This window comes from Bombus affinis, chromosome 5, assembly GCF_024516045.1.
Source record: "Bombus affinis isolate iyBomAffi1 chromosome 5, iyBomAffi1.2, whole genome shotgun sequence".
In the NCBI taxonomy this organism is placed as follows: Eukaryota; Metazoa; Arthropoda; class Insecta; order Hymenoptera; family Apidae; genus Bombus; species Bombus affinis.
In genome coordinates this window covers 17,328,044-17,352,870 of record NC_066348.1, presented here as the reverse complement: position 1 = coordinate 17,352,870, position 24,827 = coordinate 17,328,044, and the positions used below count along the sequence as shown (strand labels likewise).

Genomic DNA, 24,827 nt, shown 5'->3' with positions numbered 1-24,827 from the left:
GAATAATATGAAAAATATGTTTACGTAATTAATTATAAATTAAAATATCTACAAAGCTGGGATGGTTCTGAATAGCTACAATCGCAAGGAAATAATATCTACAATTAATTTATGATGATATATTTTTATTGCCTATACATCTATGTATTTATATAATCACAATAATTTCGAATTTAATTACCTGTTAATTGGAACCTTGTGATTAGAATATAATGTATATTTATGTGTTTCATACTATTTTTTTATCATATAACTATGAGAGCGTTTATTTTCCCCCTATTTAACCCTAAATTTTGATATTACTACTTTAAGAATGATGTAATTTCGTTGCCAAATGTTTTTCCTTTTAAATTCAAATCAATCAAAATTCATCACGAAGTTCTAACCAAATCAGTTCTCGTTTTTTGTATTTATACATATCATTTGTAACATTTTGTGTTGCTTATAAAAGTTTGTACGCTTGATAGAAATAATAGAACGAAATATATTGATAACATGTATATCTCCTTTTACATGAAATATTCTTAACAAAAGTATATCGAAGTTCACAGAAGAATTATTGCGACATAATATAAAAGAATCTAAACGATCTACTCATAGTAAATAATTTCAGGTACATGTTTGTATTCCATTCTAAAGTACTAAGGTATAGATCTAAAAAAATAAAAATACAGGCATACTTTTTTAGTTATGAGATAAAAGATTTCAATGAAGTGAATAACGTGCTTATTTTACACGGAGGGAAGACCGTTATATGACAAACATAAATATTAATTATTACATATATGAATGTTTTTTATTTTTTTGATCAGTATAATACACCTTAGCATCTTAGAATAATAAGTGAGCTATAACGAATACAATATTTTTGTGTTTCAATGTTTCGGTTATACACATCCAAGTATTCTATTATAAATGACGTTTCGAAATAACCGAATTGTTTCGCGATCTAAATATTTATCTATTTTTTATCCTTTTCAAGATACAAAATCGAGTGAAATTTTATTCCTATCGTATTTGGATATTATTTACATTCGTTCAAGCAGTGTAAGCAGTGCTGAAGAAATGTTGATAATACTGTATTTGCGTAAATTTTTGATTCTTGTTTACAAATAAATTCAGCTTCTTTATAAGAATAGGAGTAATGGGGAACGTTGATCTTATTTTGGTCATTTCACTTTCAATGCCTGTTTTCAGAAAAGATAGTGGACATTATAGATATAACTTATACAACAAAAATAAGTCTCACCTATAAGTCTCTATTTAAACATATCAAAATAGTTTGAGTATATTTACAACTTGCTAAAATTTTTGTGAATTACAACAACGCGAGAATGCCTTTTTACATATATATGCGTTTCATAACTAATATATATATATCAATATAAAATTATTTCGTAACTGATATATATATATATATATATATATATATATATCAGTTACTTATAAGAAATAATTTTATGCTTGTATAAGGTAATCACTCCTTTTATACGTTTTGTAACAAGTAAACACGTACTGATTTATGTTTTGTTTTTTCAACAATATTCTTGTTACTGAATATCTTTTGTTTGTCTAATAGTCGAAAAATATGTTTTTTCAAATTTTATTATTTTCTTCCTAATTCGTGCATCAAACCTCGGAGAATGATGACCTTTTACACATATTTAAGTAATGTTTATTCATTACGATGATAAAATGTCTCGTATACAATATGTACATTATGAAGCAGTTGTATGAAATCTGTGACAAAATGCATCGCATTTCTGAAATTTCTGTGATTATTATATGATATTAAAGTCTTTATAAAAATAAGTATGTGTAAATTATTTTATCGATGGTAACTGTAAAAAAAAAGAAGAAGAAAGATAACAAGTGTACGTAAAACTTAAATAAAAATTGAAATAATTCAAGAGATTGAATTATTATTTAATAACATATGAGAATAAATTTACAATATCGATGCTGTTTTTTGTCCGAAAATTAACTAGCAAGACAGATAAACACCAATATTTTCAAGCTTATCTGATTACGTTCAATTTGAATGATTTTTGTACAAAAAGATTTTCTTATTTCATCTTGTTTGGTGCACAAAAGATATTCATTGTTATTCACGAATGATCGTCGACTTATTGCGATTAGATTAAATATTTAAGATTTATTACAAAGAAGAATTTACATCTTTTTTACTCCATCCATTCTGTGTACTTGATGTTGCGGAGATCTGACTAGGGCTTCTGACAGGGCTCCTTGCAGGATAATACACACAAGGTCCTGGACTGGCTGGTCTTGCTGATATTTTCACGCTTTGTCGCATACTGCCATTCGAGACATTGTTATTCCTGTTGATAGTACTCGATCTGTTTACGTGATAATGTCTGATAGAGTTCCTTAATTCTATATTGGTCATATTGGTAACGATCGACTCGTCGTAAGTTTGAAATTCTGGACTGTCTCTGCCAGGTCGGAATAACTTTGAATTGCAAAACAGCTTCAAAAATATCCTTTTGAATTTCCTACCGAAGATCACGTAGATAATGAAATTGATGCTACTATTAATTGTCACGAGAAGATTGCCTGTCTGCACCAACCAATGTGGCGGATCGCTGAAGAAGGTCTCGTGAATGTTTGAGGCTAGCGGTAGGATGTTACAGATTAGGAAAACGATCACCACGCAAAGTAACATGGTTGCTAGTCCGATTTCGCGTCTTTGATGTCGAGAAAGCTGTTGCAAATCTCTATTTGCTTTTCTCACCTGAAACATCGCATTATAATTTTATAATCAATATCTATTTGTAGTAAGAGGTAATTTATTTTTTAGAGCAGTGTTACCTTCGCTTGATTCGAAATGAAATAAATTTTATACGAATCAGATACAACAAATCAGCTTGTGAAAAAAGAGATGTAATTAATTTCGCATTCGCTCAGCTATGCAGAATGATTAAAACAAGTTCGGCAATGATTCATAAAGATTCTGAATAGATATGGAAGATTGAAGAGAAATAGAGCTTAGTAAATAAAAGAGTGACTGCATGTGCAAGAGAATTGAGCGAGTTGGAAAATCGAACATGATAAAACCTGTATTCATAGTTGCATTCTGAAGTGTATGCATTTATAAAGTTTGCTCCAAATAGGTATGCTCGTACGTGTGTTAGGAATTGCAATGTCGCATTTGCATTATAGTTTCTTCTCTTTTACGGTGATACTCTGTATAATAACTTGGAAATAATAAATGGATTTGAAGTACTCTATGTTTTGAAAATAATAATAATCCGCGATATTAAGATATTACCGAAATTTTGGTTTTCTTTAAACGACACGACACGATTTATTTGACTTACCCTTTGGTAAATGGCAGCGTTGAATATCACCAAAGCAAGAAAGGGAAACAGGTAACAAATAAAGAAATACATCCAGTGAACGTAAACGATGACATACAAGTTGTTGCTTCTCAATTCCGCCGGATATATGCAGTATATAGTAACATTGTACTTCCAATGAACTTCCGCATAGTAATCTACCTCCCAAAATCTGTAAAAAAGATAAAAAGAATGTATTTTATATTAGTGATGTAATTCAAGCTTAAATCGGGTGGAAGTGAAATTACTCACTTTGGTAGATTGTAAATAAAGGAAAATAGCACGATAACCAATACAGCTACTCGAGCTCGTCCGTATGTACAAAAAGACCTAGCTTGTAAAGGATGACATACTGCGATATATCTCTCTAGAGTCACAGTTAGAGTCAAGTACACCGTTGCTATTTGCGCTATGCATGATAATGGATACAAGAATCGGACTATCTTCGGGTACACGATGAACTTGTAGTCGAACAGCTGGCCAGTGTACGTATAAATAACAGGTAAGCCGTAAATTAATATCTGAAAATGTCATAAACTTTCTTTTCACTTAATACTTTATCTTTTCTTTTTTTGCTTATCATTTTAGCGATATAACGAAAGCTGTTTAGAGTTTGATGAAAGCGAATTTTTCATTAACAATTAAAACGGATTTCTCTCTCTCTCTCTCTCACTCTCTAGAGTTATTAATAAATTGGACGAAGTCTCTAAAAACGTCATATTTTCGCGCGTATAAATTGTATTTAAATTATCTGCAGGTATCTTTATCTATCTATTATCTAAAATATCTTTTGATACTGATTTCGAAATTATGGCGATTCGTGAAATGTGACGATTCATAGATACGCGTATTTTTACCGAAATTAGAAATTTCAATTAACAATCATTATTTTTATTAATAATTAATAGAGCATATGTATTATAACTTGTTTGTGTCTTCGCTAGCATTTGACAAAGAGCAATAAATTAACGAGGTGTTCATCGTAATCTGTATCCAAGTAACTTTATTCCAGAGATTGGCCCGTAGTTATAAATTCACGGTGACTGAACGTTCGTATATTCTATCGCGCAAAGAATTATGTATCTCCCATTTGCTTTGTAGGTGGTTGCAATTTAAGATTCTTCTTTACCTAGTCCTTTTAAGCTACTCTCTCGTCTTTAGAAGATAATGGTGGCGTAAATTTTTTAAAGTTTCAAGTTGAGCGTTTAGTAACTTCCGTGTAAAATATTTTGTCGACACGATTCAAAAGTGATCGTTCAGTTCTCTAAACGTTCCGACTAACAAACTTACTTACCGAAATGATAATTAAGACGGTGTCGCATCTGGCTAGGCCAATTAACAAGTAATTGATGGACGATTTCATTTGCGGCCTCGAGAGAATGATCATCGAAATCGCGTTACCGAATATCCCAAAAAGACCGATCAGGTTCATCAGCACGCCATAGATAATGAAATCAAACAGACCGTTCGAATTGATTTCTTGTTTACATTCGAGTGGTTCTCTCGTGGTCTCTTTAATCGATAAATTTTCCAATAATTGTCCAGCATCGTAGTAACTGGTGCTGTTGAAAATTTTTAGGCTTGTTTCCATCGTTTTCAAGTATCTCCGTTTTCTCTTTTCACCCGATTCTTCATCAGTCTTTTTCTTTATTTCCTTTCAATCTCATGCTTCACTCTTCAAAAATATTTCTTGTCTTTATCACTTATATACATATCAGTACCTATGTAATTAGATCGTTTTTTCACTGTAGATTTTTCTTTCAGGAGAAGATTCACTCGGGAATGAATTTGTCTTTGTTACTTTGCTTCGAACGATTTAAGCTTATGTTCGATTCAATTCTTCAGCACGTAATCTTAATACGTTCGTCTTATTATTATTTTAATTCGACTCTCACTACCTTTTGACCTTGTGAGAGCCGAGAACTAATAGTTTTGGTAACATGACGAATATTTTATCGAGATCCCAAAGTGTTATCTAGTTTCGTATCGTTCTCGCGTGTTCTGAAACAGTATCGATTCTAATTCGATTTGCTTGATCTTCATGACAGTTTTGTTAACTTCTTGTGTGTACATCTGCGATATATTATAATTTCACAGTTTGATACTCGTCTCCCTATTTCCAGTTTTCTATTTTCAGGAATCTGTAATCGAAAAATATGAAATGTAATTTCTCATTTGTTTTTATTGGCTGCAATATACGTAATACACATTTAAGTAAGTATATACGTATATTTATGTATGTATATGTATATGTATATAATAAATACATGTACGTAAATATTGTAATATAAATATAAACATTTTAATTTAATTCTTATAACTTGTATTGATATAATAATAAATAAATGTAAAACTATATAATATATATAAATGTATATATGTATCGTGTGTAATGGGAATAAAATTCTAATATGCACCGCCAGAGATCGGGATTGTCGCGCCCTGTTTCTTTTTAAAAGACAATACAACGCGCATTGGAACTTATGTAACTTATGTTATGTGTCCTTAATCGCGTAACATTCAAAAACCGTGCGTCAAGTGTTGATCGAATTGACCGAAAGTTTGTCGGCTTTCCCGACGCGAAAACAATACATATGTTTCTATATCGCGGAAGTGTATTTGTAGGCATTGACATCGACCTTATTCGGTAAACAGTAGCAGCGGAGAGAAGGGAGTAAACGTAACTGGCGAACCACATCCACTATCTGTGATCCAGTGATTTCGTGAGTTTCGAGCTTCAATGGTTCAACCGATAACAAAGCTTTAGATATCAACGGTGAAGTGAAACGAACGAGCGGAATGAACGAATTATGAAAGTACAATGAGAGGAAAAAACGAAGCCGTGTTTTACAACAAAACGAGAGCGTTTGAACGCTTGCCTGCCATTTTACATCGAAAAGGCCGGTCGGATTAAGAAGCTGCGACGCTACTAGAGTGTCTGTAAGTCAAAAATCTTAGAAGTTTTTATAAATAATGCATGCGTAGAATATATAGCGGCGCACGAAAGTGTTTGAGCACTGATAAAAACTTTGCACGAATAATTTTTAAAAGTCTATTAGCGCTATAACGACACAGTGCCATCATGGTAAATCGGTAAAATTTTAAACGAATCTGCAAATGTATATAGAAATTAAAAGATATTCGTTGCAATCATACATGCATTTAAGACCACTATTCTCGCTTTATCATATTTATTTATGTTTGCGATAAATGCCTCTTCTACGTTTCTACATTTTTCGATCGACTTTGTGATTTTTCGATGAATTAATTATAAGATTCTTGGAAATCATCTTCAAGAAGTTTCGTATAACTCATATATACAGTATGTATAGCGAACAATTTTCTGTACTAACATAGGTGTTCGAATATTTTCGCGAGTCACTGCATTTGTCGAGACGAAGTATCAACCTGTGGAAATAGCGAGAACTTTCTATACAGAAAAGTTTAATAAATTTAATAAAAGGATTAATATCTAGGGATCTAAGGATATCGATTGGTAAAGCAAGTTGGTACGACATAGAGGGCAAGGCATCGCTGTTAAATCGATCGAACGATCGGTTCGATACAATTTCCGCCATTTCGAGTATCGATTGGTACGTTTCAACCAATCGTTGATTCGTCCTTTCCTAATGTCCGTGTCGTTGATTTTGCGAACGAACGAGAGTTTCCCTTTTCGATACAATACCGATTCAACGCATCGATGTACCGTTGTTTTCGATAGAAGCTATCAAATGCCGTTTAAACTTGAAAGCGTCGATTCAGATTCGTTTTAGACAGTTTGCAGACAAATTCGCAGCGATAGACAGTTTAGTGGACGAAATAAAGTAGAAACGATCGAGCGTTTATCATCGACAAGCGATTAAACTCGATATCTTCGGTTGGCAAAAAGAAAGAGGAAAAGAAAAGAGAAATGTAAGAAGAAAGAACGGGAAAGAAAAGTTTTCGAAGCAAGAATCGAGACCATTTAAGAAATTTAACTTTATCGCGTATCTCTCACGAATGTGCTGCACGAGCGAGAGTCTCATTGGCAACGCTTACGTTTTTAATCAAACTTTCGAGGAGCCAAGTGCCGTCGTTCACTTTTGTTCTCGCGAAATTCTAGTTTCTTGTTCTGGATAAATTGTCACGAGTAGAGTGGTAAAGGGTGGTAATATGACACCCAGTTTTATATTTCTTCCTAAAATCTGATTGATAACTTAAACTGCTTTAAACCTTCGCGTAAAATGTTCGTAAACCAACAAGGTTATCTCTGACGAATGGCAAAAAAAGAAAGAGAAAGTAATTAAAGGTAGAAGAAAAACAATTTAATCGAACGTCACATGCTCTGTGAAAAGAAGTCGTTTTTGGGGCTTGTACAAAAGCGAGGGTAATATGGCTCCCTGACAAAAATCATTTTTTTAAGATCAAAAATAAACAAAGCAAATTCTTCTGCTTATATACAAAAATCACACCGCATATTCTTTCTTTATCGCACGATGCGCATTCACTATGTGCTCGTTATGAGAATATCCTTCTTTTAGGCTGTAGAACCTTCTCGATCTCCGATAAATATTTGTCCGCGGCACTTGTCTATGTGATTATAATACGAATAAAAAATGAAACAACATTAATATGTTAATGGAGAGCAATATGCTCCCCGGGGGCTATATTACCCTCTGTTACGGAGAGCCAATATATCAACACGCATAATTTCGAAAACTCTAGCTGTTCTCTTGAAAATATCAAAGATCGAGCGATCGTGCTTGCGTCTAGTTACAGGATTCGGCCGAATAACACGTGAAAGTACGAATACTACGCGATTTCTTGCGGAAAACTAAGAAGAAAAGTATAGAACAACATGTTTACACACTCGGCCTAGTTTTCGAGAAAATGGTGTTTGAAAATTTATCAAGTATGCTCGAACATGGCTAATCGACAGGAACTTTCATTTTACATTGTGAAAATAAGTCGAAAATGGAGAATAAAATTCTTCCGTTTAAAGCTTCATTTTCAAGAAATAGGATTTGAACACGTTTAGTAAATCGTATTATCTCTCGTGGTACGAATTTGTCGCAGTACGTCCATGTTCTCCGCTCTAATCGGAGAATCACTTTCGCGCAATTTATTCTACAAGTTCGAATCGCTTATTACGTAGTCGTAACATTTTAAATAGATTTCTTAAATAATTGATCGTTTTTGGCGGTTCGAATACTTATTCAGCGAAAGCGTTTAGAATTCGTTAAGCGATAAAAATTACGTCTATATCGTGGTATCTTAGTTGAACATAATAATCGACATTACGCGACGATGGTAGAGACGCGACTGAATCGAAACAATTAGAAACATTGTCGAATTATTTTCCGAACTCGGTAAGTAAATACATCGACCCACCGTGACTAAGCACGAGAATATATTCGGACCATAGTCGTCACGTTTTATCTATTTTATGGAAAATCGTGTTCACTCGTGCGAAATAGTCGCTGCCTCGTTTAACCTGAATTATCTTGAAAATTTTTCACGATGCCGGTAGTCCGTAATGGAATTGCTTGAAATTCACTCGTGAATTAGCTTTTGCGGTATATTGGATTTTGAGGAAGTTAAGTAACTATCGTCGTTTTATCGTGACGCATAGCGGGTTCCTCGCGAGAACATTACGCAGAAATTATCATCATCTTCTATAAATATTCGTTAGACATAGTTTCGTCTTCGAGGCAGCCAAATAATAGCTACGCATACGAGCTACGCATCTTTTACAAGGGCTGCAAGTTTGAACCAATTTTTGCGGATATATCTCTAGTTAATTTTGATTGCGTGCAAATGACATGGAGAGATACTCGGTGACCGAGTACACGGTGCATCAGCCACGTCGCTTTAATCACCATTAAGGCTAACGACTGCGTACATCGTTGCTTGAATTAACAGTTTAATGAAAACGTCTCATCGGGTTGGCCTCTCGTTGCATAAAAATGAATCTGCCGATGTTGGTTCTTTTATCCGCACTATGGTATCCAGATGCTTTCTCGTTGTTTCGTTTTGTGATGCAAGTTTCATAAAGCGGTCTATGAATGTTTCATTCAACCTTCGACAGAATTATGCTATCTTATCGACAATAGCGGAAATGGAGCTCTCTCTTTTACGGGACGCAAATTAGGTTGGTCGAACTTGTACGAATAGTTTTCGTAATATCGTTCGGGAAATAGATATAGAGGAAAGTACGTAATTCTCGCATGAAATGGTTGGAAGTATGGATGCGGTAACCTCGGTGTAACGATAAGATCAATATCGATATTGGTTTTCAACCAGGTCGGCGAACCAAATTATGTTATCATAATTAATGACCGAGTCGTAATTACGGCAAGAAGACTAATAAAGTCGTTAAGACATCTTCGACCTTAAATTATTATTTGCGGGCTTGTACTTGTTACGGTTCGTCAAACGACCGCTCAATTCACTGACGGTATCGAAGAACTCGATGAATATTCTTCGAATCGTCGTAATTAATTCTATAAATTGCTATTATACGAAAGGAAAGTTTGATATCGGTGTCACATTTACAAAATGTTAGATACTATTGGTCGAAGTATTTCGAGCTGCTAACTCCTTTTCGTTTCCACTTTTGCGCAATGGTAGTTGTCGAGAGAATAATTCACGGTTAAAGGCGATATTTATATCGTTGTATCAGCTACGCGTACAAATGCACAACTAGAGATATTGATAGATCAGAGTGAAATGGCTGACGAATAATCACTATATGTTTACAAACGGTAGAACAGCGGTTTCGTATCAGCAGCGAACACGATTCTTCGAATTTACGTTTTCGTAAATTCCTGACCGCAAAGTCAACGAGACAAAAGTGGCGTTTCATTAAATCGACTTTGGTAAATCGGTCGCATTGTGTCGAGGCTACTGATCTCGTTGCTCTTGCAAAGTGGAGCAGCCAGGAAATGAGACGGTATTACCGTCACTTATAAGTAATAACCTCCAAGTGTGAACAACATCTAACGTGTCTTCTCACTCATACACAACTATTAGGAAGCTAGAAATCGTGTCACGAGTTTTAGCACGGTTTTTCCTTGAAAAGGAAAACTCGGTAGCCGTAGGAAAGAAAGTTTCGACTTGCAAGATATCACGTTCATTCATCGTTCATACTTTTTTTTCTATTTTTCGCGTAATGTTCCTTTTGATACGTGTGCTTGTTTTCATTTTTTTCTTTTACGATTGCTGTCGTTCAACTAGAAGCAGATGGCTCGAATCGAGCCTTCGCGGTCGCGTCATTGTCAAAAATATAACGGTACACGTTCGTGTAACGAGAAATACGAAAGAGTCAGCTGCTGCTGGATTATCGTTCGGTTTCATTGGCCACGGAAAGTGGAGTAACCGCGGCACGAGATGGGAATGCGATAAGTGGTAACAGCCGTTTAAGATCAGACGGCGTGTCTCCGGTCTCCGTTACGTCCTCCTTTTACACACATCAACAAAACTAAATTCACTGGATCTGCTTGGTACTACCTTCTTTCTCTCTTTCTTGGTAGCATTCGAACACGAGGTAACTGGCGCTAGGTTGGGACGGATTAACAGAAAGAAAATATCGCTGGTATCATTTTTAGACGCGTACCGTTTCTCGCCACTCAGAATTTTATTTTTCAAAAGATCCAGACACGATCGTACGTACAAAAGTGGCACGATGGCATGTGGATTATTTTCGGTACGCTATAGTCACTGTGTTCTACGAAAACCTCGTCATTCTTACGCACGTGCCATTTCGTAAATGTCACGGCTTTCGGGAAATTTTTCGCCTTTAATTTCCTTCTGTCTTCGAGTGTGTTTCTTCGACGAGTATTGGGATTCACGATGGTCGCTTACGTTTACGATACTCGCTTCATTTACGAAACGGAAATTGCTTATCGAAAGCGTCGAAAAGTATCAGACTGGAATTTTTTTATTCGTAGGAACGAACGAGTAACGGAGGAACTACGAGCGCGAATGATTAGTTGATCGTAAACGTCGCGTCGATGTTTGAAAGTGAAATAGAAAGCTGCGAACATCTGGCGATTAATTGAAAGCGAAGGAGAGTGTTACAGCGATGTCATAGCAGAGTTATAGAATCGTTTACAGGTAGCGTACGTATCTGCTAATCGGCAAATTTTCTCGTAAACATGCTGAGTTTCGAGTTTACGAGGCCCGATCCAAATTTCACAATCGCCAAGGCCGTGCAATCTCTCGTACTTCGCGATATTCTATCCGCGTGCACAGTGTTTCGCGTTAAAATTAGATAAGAAGTTCCTATAGTTGACTCAGAGTCGAAGCGAGAAGAGTCGAAGACTGAAGCTACACGTATTTTTAGAGGGTTGGCAATAACGAAAGCGACAGCTGACCATTTTATCGAGCCGACGATAAGCTTTTTCGATATTAATCGTGTCGTCTCGTTTCTTTTTTCCGTTCCGCTTCTCGCGTACATCTATCGCGCGTGTACGATTTTTTCAGAACCATCGCGTTATTTACATTGAAAACAAATTCCTGCATCACGAGCGTGCTACACGTTGCTCGGCGTTAAAACGAGATCTCGGAATCGAGAAGTAGCGATCTTTTATCTTTCTTTACCATTGTTTAGCCTACTTTTTGTGTTTCTTCTTTCTAAATACATCTCGGATAAATTTCAAATTTTCCAAGAATATTTCTGGTTAAGTGGGTGGAGATAGTAGGCAATTCTGCTCCAAATACTCGTTGGTTCTCTTATATCTCTGATAGCTGGAAAGAATTTATCATAAAATTCCTTAACGTTCCTTCTCCGTAAGCTCCACTTAAGGCGACCTATGACGCATCTTCTTCGTCAGATTGAATGGCTCTTTTTTCTCATCCGTCTGTTTCTAGCCGAGCCGGGACATCGATTACAAGGGAACGGTTTAAGTTGTCGACTATAAAGACGTGGATTTGGCAGCGCTTAAGAGAGTCTCTGTTATCTTGATCGTTCGTTCGAGACACGACGCGTACTGTCAGACTCTCGGGGGAGATCAAACATGATTATTTACCTGGCTAATCTTCACCTTTGTCATTCGAACATAGACCTTGCCTCTGCTTGTCTTGCTTCTTCTCGTGTTTCTTTTTTTTATTACAGGAGAAACGCGAGAGAAGTTTGAAAGGCAGACAGAACGTCTAGGGAGACTCGTACCTCTGCTTGCTTTACGTTCCCACAGTTACTCGCTTCTTACTTTACGCCTCAAACACGATAAAATTGATGGAACGCGATAAATTACCTTTTATCGTACGTTTCACCATGGTAAATAGATCTCTCTGATTATCAAAGAAGAGCGGCAACGTTGAAAATCGATATCCCTTAAGATTTAGGTATAACGAGTTTAGGTTTGTTCAAATTTCCGCGAATCTTTTGTTTTCTTTTCGTTCTATGCTATTTTATTAACCAAAGGGCGTGATCGACTGTTTTTTCGCTTAATAATTTTCTCTTTGTGCTCGTAGATATTACAGAGATAATTTAAATTCCTTTATCCTTCTTCTCGTCGTAACAGCTTATTTATTATAAAACGGAAATTAATAAAGTGTCTTTCTGTAATCGCGCAAGATAAAATTCCGTCCACTTAGAATTTCTCTCGAAATTCGATGAAGAGGCAATCGGTTCCCTTCCATTCCGTGTTTGATCCTGGCCTCGGGTGATGGTACGATAAACGAGATAAAGAAAATTGCTTGGTGTGTGGCGTCACGTAAATACCTTTAATGCGTATACGTTACCTTCCACGAGAAAACTCGATAAAAATGATTTTTCCACTCGCAACTTTATTGTTATATTATACGAAGGTAATTTTCCGACGTCAGTTGCAACGGTGACTAGTAAAAAAATTTTATCGAGCGAATACGTGATAAACGTTTAACGAATTCTTAATTGATTATCGATCGATGGATAAATTACACGCAATAGTCGGATAAATGGCCAAACTTACCCAATAGTTATAAATAATTACGGCTACGAATTAAATCGAGCAATGTCGGTCGTTTCCACTTGAGAACTGTTTTGTTCCACGGTATCATCGGGTATTAATGTAATTGGAAAAGTCTTCTATCGAAGGGGAACTCCGCTAATCCCTGTTGGACGATAATTAAAAAATCATAGAAGCAAGTGATCAACGTGAGCTAAAGTTTGACGAGATTCTGCGCACCTGTGCATGAGATAGAGAAACGTTTCACATACGAGATAAAAGCGACGATCGCAAAATTTCTATTAATACGAGAGAGGTATGGTTAACATCCTACATGGCAAGAATTTGACTGAAATTTTCCATAAACGTGTGACGTCGTTTAATGAAACGACGCGAACGATGCGAATAAAATTTTAGAATGCAAGCGTAATATCCATACTGACGTAAATTGCGTTTGATAACGATTTTTTCTTCCTATTGTCCCTTTACTAGCATCGTTAAGCTGCTAAAACTTTTAACAAAGTAGTTCTCCTTTTAGGTGAATTTTACCATATCGATTCTTCTTTCATCGTTTCTTCGATGTACTTTGTGGATAATCATCGATGGAACCTGCACGGTATCCGAGGACTTTAATCAAATAGGTTATTCCAGCCCTTCGTGGAAGATACTCGTTTGGAGGAGCAAGTCGGTTACCGGCGTATAAGCATTGACGAATTTTGTGACAAAACACAACTAGATTTTGATCGTTTCAACGGATTGTCTTAATTCCAGATCTTTCGATATAAACAAGCGTTGCTCGAACCAGAGCGATTTTTCGCTCCGTTAAACGCCGAAATCACAATGAATCAGCAGCACAGTTTTGCGTTTGCCGTTTCATATTGTTCGTTCCTCCTTGTTTCGTGATAAATGACTAATTAATTCGTCAGGAATACGAGCAATATCGAAGTACGTTGAGCCAAAGATGATTAATCGCAGACTGATGCGATTTATTCTTTCGTCGAAGCTTTCGCTGCTGACAAGATTTATCAGTGTTTCCGAAACTCTGTGACGCAAAGAAATTATTCGCATTTGTCCGAAATACTTGGCTCGTTTTTCGTACCTAGATGTGAAAATTGTTTTCGAACAAAGTTACACGTATCAAGGCTACGTGAAAAATTAGACTTTTTTACACAAATAGATCGTCGTTGAAAAAGGGAATTCGCGTACCCTCTGACCGTATCAACGTTTAATCTTTCCCCAATGGACTTTGCCGACTTGGCCGAGTAGAACCGATTGACACCGAAATCTTAGCCGTAAATCGCAAATTTAGGAGCGTTACGGTCATGTTCGCCTCGACGTGGGACCACCTACATCGCGTTTTATTTGCCGCCGCATTATCGGAATGGTCTCTCGGTCTGGCTGTCGTTACGACTACCGAAATGTGTTTGAAATCGCGAAAAAATTATTCTTCGATCGCCGTTGCTCCTGCCTTACGCGTTTCGTTTATATCGCGTAGACGACCATCGTGTTCTCACGCGTCACTGTTTCCACAAATCAAACTGTCATGTTCTTCGCTTTGGCGCTGGCGAAACGCTTGGAAAAGGCAAGAAAAAGCTTTACGACGATATCCGCGGATGTTTATCGAAATGGTAGAACGCGAAATATCGATGGATCAAAGGTCGATTAATACTCTACGATAGATACGCTGGACACGCTGAAATTCGAAATCACAGGAAATATTTAATCAGCGTCGGTATGCATCGATATGCATATCGGTGTAACGAATTTCTCGTTGTTTGGCGATACAGCTATCGAATAGGTTCGGGCGACGGAACGCACTTGTTTCGATCACCGAATTCCCGTTAATTATTGCGCAGTCACGAAACAGTTGATCGAATATGTTATTAGTAGACTACGGATTTTTACGCAAATTCATGCTCTTCAAAATATAACGAAGAAAGTAGAACCTCGGTAGAAAATTGTCCCATTTATCAAGTATCGGGTATCGTAGAAAGCGTCATACTTTGAGTATTTTGTATATTTTTTCATACTATGCGTATCTTGTGCAATTTCACGCTTTCAAATTTCTCGTAGATGCGTTAAAACCTGCATTCCGGTTTATCAAAATCAATTCCGAATGTCACGAAATCTCCGAAATACTTGTCTGCTTTGGCGAAATTAATCTACGGGGTTAATTATCTACTGCGCTCAATAAATATACGTATTAATATTAATTCCCCTTCGCATGTTTCGACAGTTAGGTTTGCTAGGTTTTTCGTCCTTTCAATTACATCGAACATTTCGGTAACGTTTAAATCTATCGTGCAATTTCTCGATTACGTTTAAAGATAGGCAGAATATCGTTAATGGTAATTCGACGTGCTCACCTGGGTGAATGGCGACGTATCAGCCCGCGCATCCAGATGCGCGTATTTGCATATCGTGAAACCGTGACATAATTAATCGACTCTCGCGGTGACTAACAATCGTCGCTATCGCGTGTGAGAGCGAATCATAGGATGAATCGCGGGAATGTACGTAAAAGGAATCAGAGTCGCAAGTCGATGCGTGTCCGCGATCACGCGCGTCTCGGAGATTATCGTCAGATGCTGCAGCGTGTCCTTCCTTTCATCGATTTTTGGGGTGTATAGATACGTACATCGCGTTTCCTTCTGGCTCCCGACGTGCCAAGATTCGCGAAATTCTATTCGCTGTACGAGACCGATTAAAATTTGTTAGTGGGAAAGAGCTGCTGTTAAGCTTAACCAATACGGGACAAGTCGAGTTCTTTCGATCACAATGGAACGAACAAGACGGTACGTTAAATCGTTCGCTCGAACGAGAACTTGCACACCGTTCTGTATAAAAGTTCTTGCAAACTTTGCTTCTCTATGTCTTGTACTTAAAGGAGATCTACTGGTTTACGTTGAAATCGCTGAAACAATGTTTCTATCGAGTATTTGATAACCGCATCGTTCCACTTTGTTAGCTTCGTCGATTAAAATCACCGCTATCTCGGACGTTTCACTCTTACTCTTCGTTCGCGTTGCATGTCTGTTCACGAGGCGAATTATCATCGCTGTACGCGCTCTTCGTCCACGTAGATAATCGTAAGTTTAATTTCTTTCGATAGACGTAATGCGATTCCCTTGGCGGTCGACGACGTCCAAGGGATCTGAAATCGTTTGCTTCGAAAGTCGATTATGATTGTTCCCGTTGAACCCGGACTTTCTCGGGTTCTTCTGTTTGCCTCTTGAGAAAAAGTGGGAAGGCCAAACGGGTAGATTGTTGCCATCCGTTCGTCCCTTATCGCAATATCGTGGTATCGAAGCGGTTTTCTTTGGACGGTCGTTTCGCATTAACGCGATCGATTGGTCCTCGAGGCTACGATCTCTTTTTGTGTCTCTTCCGTGTGAGATCGTGAGAATGATCGCTGTTCGGGAAGCCGAGATAATCGAGTTTATCCCTCTGCGATTGCTACTCGCCATAGGGATCACGGTATTATCGAATTCCCTTTACCTTTCTTCTTTGCATCCCAACGCCTCGACTTTGCCGCTTTCTTCTGTGATTTCACCAGATTTCACACGAATTCGTTCTTCGTTCATCGAACCGTTCTGCTATATGGCAATCCCGGGTTCATTGAAATTCGACGCGACACGTCGAAATTATCAATTTCTTCGAGAACTGGAAAAAATCAGTCAGAAGTAACTGTCTCGCGGTTTATCGGTCATTGCAAAAGGCGAGACGAACGAGAAAGCACTGCTTCTGTGACGATGATTCCCGCTAAAATGTAATTTCGTGTTCGCTGGTGAAATAGTTCCGCGTCGCGCAATGCCGTGCAATTTACATTTGATTCGCCCCTTCGTTGAAACAAACTTTGCTCGGCCATTGTTTTGCCTCGACGGAAATCGATTCTTCTATTAATCACCGATCCGGATCCGTTCTGTTTCCGAGTTTGAATCGCCAACAAAATTCATAAAACTGTAATTAACGTGTCGATGCTATACCGTATGGAAACATACGGTTTCTTTCTTCCGGTGGTTGCGAACGATTCTTTTTCCATAGCAAAACTCTTCGAAACGTGACACTTAGTATCTCGCTAGTTTGTCATTCGGCCACCACAATTAAAACGTCTCCGTAAAAGAATGATTGACTTTTCAATCCGGAACCCGGCGATTTTTATGCGATCGACCGAAGTTACACTCGCCATAACCGCAAGACAAAGTCCGAACGAACAAGCGAAGGAATCGAACGAATTCCAACGAATCCTAGCGGAATGACTATTGGTAGAAAAAGGTGGTCAAGTGGAACGTTATCGAGAAAAGTCGACGCTAGTAATTAATTTCTACCGCGATTTCGATCTAGATAGCGAGCAGACTTGATAATCGAAAAAGGGTCGGTTATCCGTAACGAGGGAAAACGCCTTTTCGGAGCAACGGCTTGCTAAGAGGCTCGAGCTTTGATATTTGGACACTCGATACTTGAACGACGACACCGAGTCTGCTTATACCTACTTAAACACATCGCGAATCGCATCGTCGGAGGGAGCGAAGATTGATAGAAATGACTGTAGGCGTAGGAACGTGGGAATAGTTAGGCGCAATGTTAATCGTGAGGAAATTTTGATTGGAAAAGCGGTGGTGATATCGCGACGATATGATATTTTAAAACAGCCGCGTATCTGTGTTCCATTTTCGCACCTTCGAAAAAGTTTCTTCCTGATATCCCGTATATATTGCTTCGTCGTTGCACCAGCAGCGATATCTTGAAACACAGGCTACACTTTCGAACTTTGCAAGATTCTTCGAGCGCTGTTTTTCACCGATGATTCGAGAGACGCTTCGTGTCCCTCGCTTCCTTGACGCGATGCAATTTTTAATCACGCTTACACCTTACTCGTTCGTTCATACGTCTCTCTGTCGTTTTGTTGGCACCTGGAACCGGACGAAAAGTTTCGTTCTAAAATTATCGTCGCACGCCCGTCGATATATCACTTTGCCCCGAATCTTCGTTCAGAATTTTACTCGAGTGCCGCTATCTCGTTTGTTTTCTTTTTTTAGCCGGGCGAATCGCGCAAATTCGATCCCGCCAGCCCGAAGCGGACTTTCGATTCGCTGAAAAATTTCTTACGATCCGTTTCGAGTCTTTGTACAGCGGTCCCGCGTTGAAAAATTCATTTTCACATTTGTAGCTTGCAATTGAAAAGATGAATTTTCGCGAATCCCCCGTTTCTTCGTTCGAGGTCGTAAAGTCGACACGCAGTCTCGGAGCGCTTGCAGCGCACTGAGTGCTCCACTAAGAGAATGATCCGAGCACAAGAGCATTCGCGAACGCACGACGAGTGACCCTGGCAGTGGACGCCGCCTGCGCGGTTTCTCCTCCCTCTCTCTCTTTCCCCTACCAGCATTACGTCACTCCGTCTTTGTTCTTCTCGCTATCGTCATAGTTTTTCATTTCCATCTTTCCTCGGCTTCTTCCTCGTCCCTTGTTTTTACCCTTTGTTTCTTTCGTCGCTTCATTTTTACGCGTCGTTTCCATTCTTTCCTATTGTCTTCTGTTTTTTATTTTCCGCTTTTCCCTTCTGTCGTCTCTTTTTACGACGTCGTTCCCCCACGAGGATCAACCCTCTGTCTCGCTGTTCTTTCTTCCTTTAATCTCGTTCGATCTGTCAGTCTCTCTCTCTCTCTTCTCCCCCTCTCCGATTTCGTTTCTAGTTCTTGGCTCTGTTTTCTCGCCACCCACTCTCTCGCCCGCGTATTTCTCCACCTTTCCTCTCTCTTCCCTTCGCTTCGATTCGTCTCGTTCTCGTTCGACCTCCATCCTTCTCTATCTTTACTTTCATTCATATCGCGACGCGACGTCAGAGCCGGCTCAAAGGATCGATCTACGCGGTGCTTGACCTACCGGCATTGGTTCTTCGATCGTTAATCGTACCTCTCGTCCGATCTTGTACGTTTCGCCCTTCGATGCTTCCGATTCCATCGTGGAAAGCGTGCTCGCGCGGCTAAGATACAGCGATTAGTATGCAAAGCTTCTTACGAGACTGCTTGAATCCCGAGACTACTCTTTTATTTTTGTCTCTCGAAATCCAGTTAGTACTCGGTACGTACGATAAGCGCGATCTTTCCTCCCTATCGCCTTAATCTTCTCTTTTCGTTAATATACCGTTCCTCGGAGTAGCGTAAGCGTTTCCTCGACCGCAACAATTTTCGTCTTTCGACCGCAAAATCTGCATAAATATTCGTCTTCCGAGGCTACCTTGCATTCGGAAAATACGAGCAAAGACGAACAACCGGAGATTCCTCGAGCGATTTTAGCATTTTACCGCGTAACAGGCTCGATTAATTACAGTATCACGGGCAATCACGATCGCTTGGTCGACGCCTAGAGCTCAACTCGTTTCACGTTTGGAATTTGGCTATCGGCAATCTCTCTACCGCGAAACGACGCGTACGCGATACAACCTGACCTCGAACGTTCATGTGGAATCAACGAAAGTCAAGAATTTCGTTTGGAAGAAATACACTTGATCCTGTCGAACGTTTCAAACATATAAAGAAAACACGACATTGGTTTCAACGAGATTTCGAGTAACTCGTTCGATCTACGATGGTCGCGTTGTCGATGACAGATAGAGAAGAGTTGGTGGCCGAGCTCGAAAGTTGCCAATGTTCCAAAATTTCGCTACGAAGATAACCGTTTATCGCGAGAAATTGCTCGTTGAAAGTTGTCTTCCCCGCGGGATTTCGGACGGCGAATCGTATCCCCTGGAATTCATGGAAGAATAGTCCGAAGAAAAAGTCTCGAGAGATCCTCTCCGAGTGGTGGATACCCGAAAACGAAAGGTCTTATAAAACGATTTTTCCGGATAAAACGGATGACTTACGTTTGGATGGATTCAAAGGTCGCATCGACGAGAGTGAACAGAGAGTGAACTGAATTTCGTTTTATCTAGCGACGTAAGCGACAGGAACAAGGACAACTGTCGCTAGGAGTATCGTTCATCGATTGCACCTGTGTTATCTTTGATATTTGCCTTGCACTCTTACGTTGTAGCGCTTATCGCGTTACCTCGTGTACTCGTGCAATCCGGATCAAGCACGGGTCGATTAACTTCCCTCAGGGATTTCCGCTCGAAGAAGGAATTTCATTTCAACAAAAAAGAAAGAAAACGCTTGAACAAGCAGCGGCTCGTCGAACATGTCGAGTTCGTTGGTTTCTATCGACGACAAAGGGTCGGCCGACCGAGCAACAATTTGCAGTATTCTATAATCGTCATTGGAGACGCGCAGCGAGCAGGTCTTCGCATAGATCACAGGGATATCTGTCACGGGCAACGCGTGATTTACGATCTCTCAGCCGGTGATCAACCGCGTACCACCGACACTCTATTTACATCTTCGTCCGAATCGTTTAAAGGACAGCGTTCATATCGTCGAGCGTTGTTAGAATAATGTTTCGCATCCGTCCTCGCCGCTCGACCATCTTTCGGTTGCACGTAAAAACCATTGCGAACCGCCAACAGGAGATCGTACGACCCAATTACCGGAATTAAACGTGACACGTATTTTTAGACCGCTCTCTAGACTCTAGACGATACAAACTGCGGATTGGATGACGTTAGGTGAACTCGAGACGTCTAATACTCGTTTCGTGAACGACGATGTGGAACTTCTTCTCGGAACGCGCGAGTCATGACGCACATTCTTCCGAAAACTAACGATTTTAAGAATCGTGCTAACGATAAAAGCTCGTTGCTCGCATTCGAGGATTCAATTATTACGAAGAAGTCGCGTGTTCGTAGCAATTTCGAATCTATTTCGGGCAAAGATTATTTGTTCGATGAAATATTGAGATTATCGTGATTCCGAATCTTACAGGGCAGACGACGTACATTAAAAGTTTTACATGTACGTTAATTATTATTAGTATTAACGTTTCGTGTCTTTTTCGGTCAGTGAATAAGCGTTTTCATTCGCGAAACTTCTTACGAATTTAATATACGTATTAAGAACTTGATATTTGTCTTTCGTTTTATCGTAAAGCTCATGAGCCAACTAACGTTTCGTCGTTCCCTGTTAAGTAGATTCGTTTCGAGAGAATCTCTGTTATCGTTCTTTGAGTCTAACGAAGCCATCGGATTCTCTGTGTCGTTCGTTTCCCATTTGTAAATGTATTCTACTTCCGTGCGATGACTTGCGTTATCCAACTTTCTCGATAAAAACAGAAAATTGAAGGTAATTGTGCCGAGACACTGCGACGCTTATGTCGACGAACGATTCATCGTTCGTGTTAATTGGCGTACAGATAAATAACATCGGTTGAATTAGCGTCAAGCTTTACGTATTCCAGCGGGAGTAATAAGAAATAACGGAGAAGCAGAAAACAAATTACGCACGATACTCTCGACGTCACAGCTTTTTACAGTTTCCGAGGTTTTCTCGTTTTAATTTGTATTCGTTCGAAAATATTCTATATCACGCGGAACTCTTTTACGTAAAAATCTGGGCGACGCGTAGGTAATTTTGCGGCGAAAATAATTCCATGATTATCGGGTGTGCAGACTATCAACCTCCGCTTCGTATTCGCTTTTTATTCGATGGACAATCGATCAACGGCGGATAGTGCGACGAATTGGAACGAAATCGGAACGGCAAAAGTTAATTTCGTTGGCGCGTCATTTTCGGGTTTGGTTTTCGAAGACCATCGACGCTCGTGGCTTTTCCACGGTCAGACCATTCTAATTGCATCGATCGTAATATCGTTAGCGTTTGAGCATAACTGTTCACCGCGATGTATCGTCATTAACTCTGTATGCATCGGCGTGCAACATACATAGCTACAAAGGAGTCGATTGCTCCTGCTGTCCCGCTCAATCGTCAAAGCACACCAATCGCCTCAAGATCGTGCTTTTCCGATTTATGTTCCTCCTATGACACCGAACTTGCTGCCGTTCCCGTGCTCCGTAATTTCGCCAATGAGTTCGCCCGACTGACAAAAGGATCGATAGGATAAACTCCAAAGGTATTAAATTTGGGGATTACTACGATATCGCGGTGACTTAAATAGATATACGACCGAACAACAAAATGGAGTTTCGCTGGAGCGTACCCAGTATAGAAAAGCTCGTCGTACCGTGTAAATCACCTGTGGCTTTCGCGTTTCTTCGTGACATTCGTATATGACTCACGTTCGCACGAATAAAGTTCGAATGCAAATCAAACAGCCCGCAACCATTAAGATGCTCCCTCGTTGGTGTTTGCGAATAGATAGCGTGTAGTTTGTCGTTGTCTGTTTGTTATCTATTTGCATGCTGCTGTTCGTTATTTACGAAACGCTAGCTTCTTGTTCGCAGGTCGACGCGATTCGGTCGTAGACTTGGTTCGCCTCGACTACTACCGATATACGGAACAATTTTTAAACGGATGATTCTTCACGAGTGGAATTCCTACATATGTTTTTATACTAACGATCGAGTTATTCTCCGTAATAAAATTTAAAAAATATGAAATTATAAGAGGGTTCGATTTCAGAACACCGCGTAAACAATAACCATCGTTGCTTGTTTTGTCTATCGAACACGGGAACGATCAAGCATATACAACTTGCTAGATGCCAGGTTGTTTCTCAGCTTCTACAAATATCCTATCTTCTATCTTGGGTACTGAGCTATAGAACAGAGAAAACCTCATGAAAATTCATTTAGTAGTTATACATATATATTTAATAATAGTTATACTAACGTGGATGTAAACAGACTAATTTTTACCACTCCAATTTTATCTAAAGCCCACGAGGTGTTCCTGTTTTATCTTGTTCATTTTCTTTTATTTTTTCAATCTACGGACGCAACCCTTCTACTGTTCTTTATCGTACGTATAGATAATTCTCGGTAGTGTACACGTCAAGACTTTTCCGGATAAAGGAAGTAGTTATATAAAGTACTATTGTAAATTTCCAGAACTATTCGTAACCAGCCGCGAGAAAATTGTTGCGTGGTCGTAAAATGTTTGCGAACACCTTGTAACCATCGTATTTTATGTCTCTCGGAAGTTTAAAGTTTAGATGATCTTTCACATTTCTTTCTTTTTTTTTTACGCTTTCCGTACTCTGTCTCACGGTTTTATGCTCTTCGCGACTGAAAGGCAGAGCAAAATTGATAAAAGAGTCGAAGCGGCATTAGCTTCGCTATGTTGCAAAAGATTCGAATAACGCTTTGCCACGTTTTATCTCTGAAATAATTCTAAATAATTTTGTCGCCTTTCAATTTCCTATCCAAGGATAAATACCGGTCTTCGCTCGAACCCGATGAAAGTTGCAGCTTTTACTTGAAAAGCGGTGGATCCTGTTTCTGTGTACGTGCTTACATTACGACTTGCGTTAAGTACTAAGTTTATCAGTAGTTTTCCTTCGGTCTCGTTAAACGACAGAGTACGTCTTCGGTCGCATCGTCGCTGTCGTGGAAGCGGCGTGGATCGGTAATATGCAGAAAATCGAGCTCGTGAAATTTTCTCCTTGTCTTCCTCGTTCTGCTCCTATCTTATCGAAATACTACGGATTATCGTATATGCTCTCGCTAACCTCGAACGAAAGGAGTGGCCTTTTCCTTTTATGTCTTCCACGAAGTTTCTCGGTATTCACCCACGCAACTTTTTGTAGATTCCTATCTCTTTATTACCGTCGATATCCCCTCTTTATGTTCCACTAACGATAATAGATACGAAAGCATCTACTCGTTTTTCGTCTAACGATTAATTATCGTTGAAAGCGAGAAAAGTAGCCGTATAAAAGAGTGGAAGTGCTTTGAATGTTACATCTGTCGATGATTATCACGCGGATAGAACGTAATAGCACGTTGGAGGGAAACGCGGCGAATAGATACGAGATCGAAGTTGTTACTATTCCGTTAGCGAATCGGACAGCGGGAAGTAAAAGCTACTTGAACAGCCGTGTTACGTTCGCTGCGAAGTGGTATCAATTACGATTTGATATCGTAATGGATCTCGGGTCAGGAGCCTCCTTCCGGCTATCGAATTTATATCATTTCCTAGCGGACAACGCGAATAAAACTGATTTCACTTTTAGATCGATGTAGATTCGGTAGGAATGGCGGATCTTTCGTTCCATGAAAGTAGAATAACGCAGGAGTCGTGACAGTAGTATATCCCGATATTACGCTGTCACGGTAAAAAGACGAGCCGATCTGGCCGAGTGCGGCGAACTACGTGGCTCGGGATATTGAAATTGCCTGCAAAAAATATGACGAGCTTGGAATAGGAAGCCGATCTACTCGTGATATTCAATACGCTACGACGTTGCATCGAAATTTGTTCAACGTACGCTTGTCCTATGCGCTTTCTGATTCTGCACACGATACATTTTGAATATTTATAGACATAAACAATATTTTGAACGTGATACATGGAATTGCGTAATTGTCCTTAAAATTAGAGCAACATCGGATGCCAACCGCGCCATTTCTACACTTTTCACGATCTTCGAGCAACCTTAAGTCCCAGTAGCACGATCTCGACAACGTCCGATAGTCTCGCAAATGGATCTTTGCAACATTGATCTGCCTGAG

General features: G+C 39.1%; 2 protein-coding genes across 6 annotated transcripts in view; one reads left to right on the top strand and one right to left on the bottom strand.

The window, feature by feature from the left end:
* Positions 1–108: 108 nt before the first annotated feature.
* On the bottom strand, positions 109–18,571 carry LOC126916250 (FMRFamide receptor). 4 transcript variants are annotated; one of them, XM_050721829.1, is made up of 6 exons: positions 15,631–18,571; positions 13,289–13,430; positions 4,651–5,497; positions 3,609–3,877; positions 3,339–3,528; positions 109–2,752 (listed from the first exon to the last, which is right to left on the bottom strand). In XM_050721829.1, exons 3-6 carry the CDS (start codon positions 4,945–4,947, stop codon positions 2,159–2,161), a joined length of 1,350 nt encoding a protein of 449 aa, XP_050577786.1. In that variant the 5' UTR covers positions 4,948–5,497; positions 13,289–13,430; positions 15,631–18,571; the 3' UTR covers positions 109–2,158. The 4 variants fall into 4 exon arrangements, with proteins under 4 accessions (XP_050577786.1, XP_050577787.1, XP_050577785.1 ...); XM_050721830.1 differs by having other exon boundaries at positions 17,944–18,571; XM_050721828.1 differs by lacking the exon at positions 13,289–13,430.
* The window catches only part of LOC126916247 (uncharacterized), a 48,450-nt gene continuing 29,485 nt past the window's right edge, over positions 5,863–24,827 (top strand). For both annotated transcript variants that reach the window (XM_050721824.1, XM_050721822.1), the window contains exon 1: positions 5,863–6,296. The gene's annotated coding sequence lies outside the window, so the exon portion shown is untranslated. The remainder of the gene's footprint in view (positions 6,297–24,827) is intronic.

Coding starts and splice junctions, on each gene's coding strand:
- LOC126916250 (XM_050721829.1), bottom strand. CDS start 4,947: ATGGAAACAAGCCTAAAAATTTTCAACAGCACCAGTTACTACGATGCT. Junction 3,878..4,650: donor CCGTCTTAATTATCATTTCG/GTAAGTAAGTTT, acceptor TGACATTTTCAG/ATATTAATTTACGGCTTACC. Junction 2,753..3,338: donor ACGCTGCCATTTACCAAAGG/GTAAGTCAAATA, acceptor GCGATGTTTCAG/GTGAGAAAAGCAAATAGAGA.